Below are 9,282 nucleotides of genomic sequence, written 5' to 3' on the forward strand. Positions count from 1 at the left end.
GGGCAGGAAATGACGGCAATTTTTCGTCAAAATCGCGATTTGCGAGATATTTTGATCGTTTCGACGCTTAAACGGTTGTGCATTGCATTAGCACTGCGAAATGGAGTTCAACGAGTGCTTAAACGTCGAAATATCTCCAACGGGAAGGAAATGACGGCTATTTATAATCAAAATCGACGAAATCTTCGCGATTTGCGAGATATTTTTATTGTTTCGACGCTTAAATGGTTGTGCATTGCATTAGCACTGTGAAATGGAGTTCAACGAGTGCTTAAACGTCGAAATATCTCCAACGGGAAGCAAATGACGGCTATTTTTCGTCGAAATCGCGATTTGCGAGATATTTTGTTTGTTTCGACGCTTAAACAGCTGTGCATTGCATTAGCACTGTGAAATGCAGTTCAACGAGTGCTTAAACGTCGAAATATCTCCAACGTGCAGGAAATGGCGGCTATTTTTCTTCAAAATCGCGATTTGCGATATATTTTGATTGTTTCGACTCTTAAACGGTTGTGCATTGCATTAGCACTGTGAAATGGAGTTCAACGAGTGCTTAAACGTCGAAATATCTCCAACGGGAAGGAAATGACGGCTATTTTTCGTCAAAATCGACGAAATCTTCGCGATTTGCGAGATATTTTAGTTGTTTCGACGCTTAAGTGGTTGTGCATTGCATTAGCACTGTGAAATGGAGTTCAACGAGTGCTTAAACGTCGAAATATCTCCAACGGGAAGCAAATGACGGCTATTTTTCGTCGAAATCGCGATTTGCGAGATATTTTGATTGTTTCGACGCTTAAACAGCTGTGCATTGCATTAGCACTGTGAAATGGAGTTCAACGAGTGCTTAAACGTCGAAATATCTCCAACGGGCAGGAAATGACGGCTATTTTTCTTCAAAATCGCGATTTGCGAGATATTTTGATCATTTCGACGCTTAAACGGTTGTGCATTGCATTAGAACTGTGAAATGGAGTTCAACGAGTGCTTTAACGTCGAAATATCTTCAACGGGAAGGAAATGATGGCTATTTTTCGTCAAAATCGACGAAATCTTCGCGATTTGCGAGATATTTTAGTTGTTTCGACGCTTAAGTGGTTGTGCATTGCATTAGCACTGCGAAATGGAGTTCAACGAGTGCTTAAACGTCGAAATATCTCCAACGGGAAGGAAATGACGGCTATTTATAATCAAAATCGACGAAATCTTCGCGATTTGCGAGATATTTTTATTGTTTCGACGCTTAAATGGTTGTGCATTGCATTAGCACTGTGAAATGGTGTTCAACGAGTGCTTTAACGTCGAAATATCTCCAACGGGAAGGAAATGACGGCTATTTTTCGTCAAAATCGACGAAATCTTCGCGATTTGCGAGATATTTTGACTGTTTCGACGCTTAAATGGTTGTGCATTGCATTAGCACTGCGAAATGGAGTTCAACGAGTGCTTAAACGTCGAAATATCTCCAACGGGCAGGAAATGACGGCAATTTTTCGTCAAAATCGCGATTTGCGAGATATTTTGATCGTTTCGACGCTTAAACGGTTGTGCATTGCATTAGCACTGCGAAATGGAGTTCAACGAGTGCTTAAACGTCGAAATATCTCCAACGGGAAGGAAATGACGGCTATTTATAATCAAAATCGACGAAATCTTCGCGATTTGCGAGATATTTTTATTGTTTCGACGCTTAAATGGTTGTGCATTGCATTAGCACTGTGAAATGGAGTTCAACGAGTGCTTAAACGTCGAAATATCTCCAACGGGAAGCAAATGACGGCTATTTTTCGTCGAAATCGCGATTTGCGAGATATTTTGTTTGTTTCGACGCTTAAACAGCTGTGCATTGCATTAGCACTGTGAAATGCAGTTCAACGAGTGCTTAAACGTCGAAATATCTCCAACGTGCAGGAAATGGCGGCTATTTTTCTTCAAAATCGCGATTTGCGATATATTTTGATTGTTTCGACTCTTAAACGGTTGTGCATTGCATTAGCACTGTGAAATGGAGTTCAACGAGTGCTTAAACGTCGAAATATCTCCAACGGGAAGGAAATGACGGCTATTTTTCGTCAAAATCGACGAAATCTTCGCGATTTGCGAGATATTTTAGTTGTTTCGACGCTTAAGTGGTTGTGCATTGCATTAGCACTGTGAAATGGAGTTCAACGAGTGCTTAAACGTCGAAATATCTCCAACGGGAAGCAAATGACGGCTATTTTTCGTCGAAATCGCGATTTGCGAGATATTTTGATTGTTTCGACGCTTAAACAGCTGTGCATTGCATTAGCACTGTGAAATGGAGTTCAACGAGTGCTTAAACGTCGAAATATCTCCAACGGGCAGGAAATGACGGCTATTTTTCTTCAAAATCGCGATTTGCGAGATATTTTGATCATTTCGACGCTTAAACGGTTGTGCATTGCATTAGAACTGTGAAATGGAGTTCAACGAGTGCTTTAACGTCGAAATATCTTCAACGGGAAGGAAATGATGGCTATTTTTCGTCAAAATCGACGAAATCTTCGCGATTTGCGAGATATTTTAGTTGTTTCGACGCTTAAGTGGTTGTGCATTGCATTAGCTCTGCGAAATGGAGTTCAACGAGTGCTTAAACGTCGAAATATCTCCAACGGGAAGGAAATGACGGCTATTTATAATCAAAATCGACGAAATCTTCGCGATTTGCGAGATATTTTTATTGTTTCGACGCTTAAATGGTTGTGCATTGCATTAGCACTGTGAAATGGTGTTCAACGAGTGCTTTAACGTCGAAATATCTCCAACGGGAAGGAAATGACGGCTATTTTTCGTCAAAATCGACGAAATCTTCGCGATTTGCGAGATATTTTGACTGTTTCGACGCTTAAATGGTTGTGCATTGCATTAGCACTGCGAAATGGAGTTCAACGTGTGCTTAAACGTCGAAATATCTCCAACGGGAAGGAAATGACGGCTATTTTTCGTCAAAATCGACGAAATCTTCGCGATTTGCGATATATGTTGATTGTTTCGACGCTTAAATGGTTGTGCATTGCATTAGCACTGTGAAATGGAGTTCAACGAGTGCTTAAACGTCGAAATACCTCCAACGGGAAGGAAATGACGGCTATTTTTCTTCAAAATCGACGAAATCTTCGCGATTTGCGAGCTATTTTGATTGTTTCGACGCTTAAGCGGTTGTGCAATGCATTAGCACTGTGAAATGGAGTTTAACGAGTGCTTAAACGTCGAAATATCTCCAACGGGCAGGAAATGACGGCTATTTTACGTCAAAATCGCAATTTGCGAGATATTTTGATTGTTTCGACTCTTAAACAGCTGTGCATTGCATTAGCACTGTGAAATGGAGTTCAACGAGTGCTTAAACGTCGAAATATCTCCAACGGGCAGGAAATGATGGCTATTTTTCGTCAAAATCGCGATTTGCGAGATATTTTGATTGTTTCGACGCTTAAACGGTTGTGCATTGCATTAGCACTGTGAAATGGAGTTCAACGAGTGCTTAAACGTCGAAATATCTCCAACGGGAAGGAAATGACGGCTATTGTTTCGATCATTCGCGGAGAGACGCGATCGCGATATATCACGTCAACGAGAGTTGTAAGTTCTCGTTACGATTAAACAATCGACGCCACGAACTGATCGATTCCCTTATTTCGATTATGATAATAAGGGTAGTTTAATGAAATTTCACAAAATTAACACAACTAAATTAATGTTTATTGCAACAACTTAGTAACTAGAAAGATATAAATGGAACAACAAAAAGAAAATGTGACTACGTAAGCGCGATATAAGATGTGTGTTGACTGTTTGGCTTCTCGAAATGTTCTGATTTTTTCTGGAAGGCGACCCCCACTACCTTCGGATCACGCCACATTCTTTTACGCCAGATAAAATAACGGCCACGAATCGACGCTTCTGGAGGTCGCCCTGCTTAATGAACCATGCGCTTGCCACTACAATGTTTGTTTTGCCGGGCAGCCGCGACGATCCGTCTGCGACATTATAGTGCCGCGACCGACAGTTAAGAATATAATCTATGGCAAGCCGCATGGCGTAACATCCTCCCCCCGTTGAGAGGGTACCGATCAAATTAGCGAGATGTGGTTGAAGTTCCCATCTTAGTTCGTCTCGGTGGCTAGTTGTTCGGGTTTCTCGAGATCGGGTTGAATTGGCAGTGGGACAAGCCTTTTGACGGCCCGATCCAAAACGCTCTTTGCCGTCTGAACTGTAGCTGTCCGGATGACACCATCGGCGCCTGGATGAACCTTGATAACTCGGCCCAGAGGCCAATGCATGGAGGGAACGTTGTCCTCTCTGAGGATGACGATTGTGCCTTTTTGGATGCCGTGTCCACCCTTGCTCCACTTATTGCGGTTGGTTAGCTCGTTCATATACTCCTTATGCCAGCGGTTCCAAAAATGCTGTTTAAGCTGTTGGATATGCTGCCATCTGGAGAGTCGGTTCGATGGAATGTCTCTGAAATCTCGATCACGTAAGCACATTAGTGAATCGCCAATGAGAAAATGTCCGGGAGTGAGGACTAGGAGATCATTTGGATCGGTGGAGATAGGAGTTAGCGGGCGGGAATTGAGGACTGCTTCTATTTCTATGATAAGAGTATTCAATTGTTCAGAGGTGAGTAACTCGTTGCCGGCTACACGCCTGAGGTGGCGTTTAAATGACTTCACCGCTGCTTCCCATAGCCCACCGAAATGCGGCGAATGAGGGGGAATGAAGTGCCATTCGATTTGTTTGTCGGCTAAAAATGCGGTCACTTTTTCCTTGTGATCGTCCGATTGTAATAAATCGTGAAGCTCTCGTAATTCGTTGCTTGCTCCTCTGAAGTTGGTGCCGTTATCAGAATGGATGGTGGAGCAATACCCTCGTCGAGCGATAAATCTGCGAAGAGCGGCGATGAAGGCTTCGCTAGTGAGATCGTCAACGAGCTCGATGTGTACCGCTTTAATTGCTAGGCATACGAAAATGGCTACGTATACTTTTATCTGACGACGGTTACGATCTCGTTTTTCCTTGATGTGGAACGGCCCGCAGTAATCGACGCCGACGTTTGTAAATGGGCGAGATTCCGTTACTCGCGCCTCCGGCAGATTACCCATCACGTATTCTACCGGCGGTGGTTGAGCGCGGCAGCAGCGGACGCAGCCTTTGATCGCCCGCCATACTTGACTTCGACCGTCAACGGGCCAGTATCTTTGTCTTACTGCGTATAACGTAGCCTGCGTTCCGGAATGCATGTGGATCTTGTGCTCGTGGTCTATGATGCGTGTTGTAACGGATGACTTAGGTAATACTATGGGATGTTTCTGGGCGAAGGTCATCGACGAATGACTGAGTCGACCCCCGACTCGCAATATTCCTTCCTTGTCTATGAACGGATTGAGTCGCGTGAGCTTACCCTTTATCGCCGCGTTCCGATCTTTTTGGAGTGTACGAATTTCCTCGGAGAAATGGATGTTTTGCAACAATTTTATCAGTTTATTGTGCGTTATGCGTAATTCAGTAACGGTTAGGGGTGCCGCTCGGTTCCTTTTCTGTTTCCAACGGAGGCAACGAGCTATGATTCGTATCAATTTGGGCCAGGATGAATATCTTTGCAACAAACTGTAATCGGCGGGGTTTGCGGACAGACAAATCGCCCCCTTCTGCTCCGGTACTTCAATTTGCGGTGTTAGCGCCCATGTCGGCCAATAGCCTTCCGACTGGTAGAGCCATGCAGGACCGTGCTGCCAGATGGTTGGGCGCAGAAACTCTTCGGGTGTTTGGCCGCGTGATATTAAGTCCGCGGGGTTGTCGTCGGTAGGAACGTGGCGCCAATCGCGGATGCTGGTTTTTGTTTGAATTTCGGAGACTCTGTTAGCGACGAATGTTTTAAGGGTGTGAGGTGATGTATTGAGCCAATGGAGGACGATAGTGGAATCGGTCCAATAGATAGTTCGAGTAATTTTGTGTAATAGGGCTTGTTGTACGGTTGACATCAGGGACGTAAGAAGGAGTGCTCCGCTCAGCTCGAGCCGAGGAATGGTCTGGCACTTGAGTGGGGCGACTTTCGATTTTGCGGTTAAAAGCTGGGTCCAAACACGGCCGTTGGTGTTAAGGGTTCGAAGATAAACACAGGCTCCGTAAGCCTTTTCGCTGGCATCGCAGAAACCATGCAGTTCAATTTCCATTGCGGACTCGATTATTGCCTTGCGTGGGAACCTGACGTTGTTTAATAAGGGTAATTGGGCATAGTACCTTTCCCACTCTGTATGTAACTCGATCGGGAGTGATTCATCCCAATCGATTTTCGACGACCATATTCGTTGAAGTAGCATCTTGGCCCGAACAATCACCGGTGCGAGCAGACCGAGCGGATCGTAAATTTTTGCAATCTCCGAGCTGATGATTCGTTTCGTGACTCGAGAGGGCGTGGGTTTGACTTCGACCGAGTAAAGAATAGAGTCGTCGGATGAATTCCAAAACACTCCCAGCGTCTTCAAGGTTTGCGAGTCGCCCAAAAAATGTTGGTGATTTGTTTCTTCTAAGGAAAGTCCGTGTAATAAGTCCTTATCGTTTGACGCCCATTTTCGTATGTTTAAGCCGGCCAGTTGAAGTAAATTGGTGAGTTCTGTTCTGAGCGTGAGGGCTTCGTCCTTCGTTTCAGCTCCGGTGAGAGCGTCGTCGACGTAGAAATCCCGCTGCAGTACCTGTGCTGCACGTGGAAATCGATGTCCTTCGTCCTCTGCCAGTTGCTTGAGGCACCGAATAGCTAGATACGGGGCTGCGGATAAACCGAACGTTACAGTATTAAGCTCATATGTTTCTGTTTCTCCACTCGCGCTGCGCCATAATATCCTTTGATATTTCCGATCCTCTGGTCGTACGAGGAATTGCCGATACATTTTCTCGATGTCGCCGGTGAGTACGTATTGATGAGCGCGGAATCTAATTAATATATAAAATAAATCTTCCTGTAACTTGGGTCCTGTGTGAAGTGTATCGTTTAAGGAGGTTCCGGTAGTGCTTGGTGCCGATCCGTCGAAAACTACACGGAGTTTGGTGGTTTGACTCGATGCTTTGGTCACGCCATGATGGGGTAAATAGTATCCGTTGTCATCGGAGTGGTTGTCATTGACCTTCGTCATGTGTCCCAACGCCAGGTATTCCTGTATTACCGTTCGATATTCTGATTCGAAGCGTTTGTCGTGCTGGAATCGGCGATTGAGTGAGGCGAGTCGTTTACTCGCCAGCGCTTTAGAGGATCCGAGTGACTGAAGCTGATCGTTGAAAGGTAGAGCGACGATGTATCGTCCTTCGCTGGTGCGTCGGGTGTGGGCTTGGAAGTGTTCTTCGCATCGTCGATCTGCCTCTGAGATATGTTTAATTGAGGGTCCTTCATCGATTTCCCAAAACCGCGCGAGGTCTGCTTGTAAAGTCGTCGTGGATGTGTGAAATATGTTTGTAGCGGTTTGGGAAGTTGGACTCCCCCCGATTACCCATCCGAATCGCGTCTTTTGCAGACGCAGTCCAGGCTCGTCTGGCTGCGTGAGGTTGACTTGTCCCACACACATCGACGCGAGTGTTGAACCTGAGCTTAGTAGTACATCTATCGGAGCTGGTAAATGAAATCGTGGATCGGCCAATTTGAGATTTTTTGGTATCTCAAGTGTCGAACGATCGATGGGTTCGCTGGGAATTAAGGTTGATATGGTTGGAATGATAAGGAACGTTAATGTCCGCGTGTATGTACCGTCAGTGGAAGTGATCGTGGCCGTGATGTGTCGCTTAGAGGTCGTTGTCAAGGTGTCTAGAGCTCCGATCGGGACCGAACATTTGTTTTGCCTTATCTTTAACGATTTTGCTAATTCCTCGGTAATGAAGTTCATACTGGATCCGGTGTCGAGCAACGCTCGACAACGGATTGGTTGCTGTTTATCATTCAAAATATTAATCTGCGCTGTGATGACTAGATCATTGGACAGTAATTCGTATGCTATTGGTCTGGTATGTTCGGTCGTCAACGGAGTCGTCGATCGTCGGCGTCATTGGTTGTGTGTTCGTCTGTCACTGGGCGGTGGACTTGGAGACGCGGCTGTTCGTGGTGTTTCCGATCTGTGGTCTGTTGTGTGCTTTTTGCGGCGAGTGGGATACGCAAGGTGGCAAGGAAGGTGTTGTGGATCGGCTATTTAATGGGGAAGATTTCGGGCTGGACGTGCTGGAACGAGACCCTGAATGGCGTTTTGTCCTATGCAGCATTGTATGATGTCGTTCTCCACATATGCGACATGATCCTGCGAAACAATGCTTCGTTGTGTGCCCTTTGCCGAGGCAGTTGAGGCATAGTGATGCTCTTTTGACCTCCCGAATGCGTTCGCGAAGGGATTTGGTTTTGAAGGTGTCACATCTCCAAATGGGGTGTGGTCCTTGACAGGTGGGGCATGTTGGAGTAACCTGTGTCGCCGTAAGTGCATGCCCTCGTGATGCGCGTTGACGGACCGGAGTAGTTTGTTCCGGTGATTCTCTTGTTTGTCTGACCGTGGTGATCGGTCTGGAGCTTCGTGCTAATCTCTCTAGGAAGTTTAATAAATGAATGTACGGAGGTACCTCGTTATTGGGCAGCGTCATTTCCCATTGCTTTTGGATACTTAGTGGTATTTTCGAGAGGATGAGGCTGTTGAGCATAGCACTCGTATCGGGGTAGGACTCTCCTAATTTGTTCAATGCATATATATGTTGTTTAAATGTGTGGACTAAGCGCCTTAATTCCGTTGGAGACTCCTTGGTTATCCTTGGATAATCAATTATTGCCATGCAGTGACTGAAAGCTGTGTATCGTGGACATTCGAAACTTTCCTTGAGAACGGCTATAGCCTGACTGTAGTTTACATTACTAAGGGGTAACGCGTTTAAACAATCGGCTGCTTCTCCTTGCAGGGCGGACTGCAGGTAATGGAATTTCTGTATGTCAGTGAGACTAGGATTTTTATCGATAGTGGAGGAAAAAGTATCATAAAACGTGTTCCATTTTTCTAAGCTTCCGTCAAAGGTGGGGAGCCGAAGATCTGGTAATTTAATGGATATCGGATTTGAACTTGCGGATGATGCACAGGTTGGAGGGTTTATGGATGTCGACGGCGAAGCTGTTTGCGCGTTCCTCAGAAGATTTTGTAGCCTTGTGTCTACCGCGACGTACTGATCCCTTATTTCGAAGCCGCGCGCTTGTTCCCCCTCGTCCAATACTTCTAATTCGAGTTGAATCGCTTCGAATTGACT

At 45.4% G+C, this 9,282-nt stretch overlaps 1 protein-coding gene and 1 long non-coding RNA gene across 2 annotated transcripts in view; both read right to left on the minus strand.

Moving 5' to 3' along the window:
• LOC126870686 (uncharacterized) overlaps positions 1-3,212 on the minus strand; it is a 39,011-nt gene extending 35,799 nt beyond the window's left edge. The window contains exon 1 of the long non-coding RNA XR_007691403.1: positions 3,087-3,212. This is a non-coding gene — a long non-coding RNA (uncharacterized LOC126870686). The remainder of the gene's footprint in view (positions 1-3,086) is intronic.
• A 1,397-nt stretch (positions 3,213-4,609) lies between these two features.
• Positions 4,610-7,895, minus strand: LOC126870591 (uncharacterized). Its single transcript, XM_050628407.1, has 3 exons — positions 7,760-7,895; positions 4,698-6,790; positions 4,610-4,615 (listed from the first exon to the last, which is right to left on the minus strand). Exons 1-3 carry the CDS (start codon positions 7,893-7,895, stop codon positions 4,610-4,612), a joined length of 2,235 nt encoding a protein of 744 aa, XP_050484364.1.
• Positions 7,896-9,282: the final 1,387 nt, after the last annotated feature.

The sequence above is a fragment of the Bombus huntii genome, chromosome 10 (assembly GCF_024542735.1).
Source record: "Bombus huntii isolate Logan2020A chromosome 10, iyBomHunt1.1, whole genome shotgun sequence".
Taxonomy (NCBI): domain Eukaryota; kingdom Metazoa; phylum Arthropoda; class Insecta; order Hymenoptera; family Apidae; genus Bombus; species Bombus huntii.

Excerpts from the sequence above, each read along its gene's own strand:
- LOC126870591 (XM_050628407.1), bottom strand. The coding sequence starts at position 7,895 with ATGAACTTCATTACCGAGGAATTAGCAAAATCGTTAAAGATAAGGCAA. Across the intron at positions 6,791-7,759 it reads CACGATCACTTCCACTGACG|CCCCGTATCTAGCTATTCGG; the intron begins GTACATACACGC and ends GTTTATCCGCAG.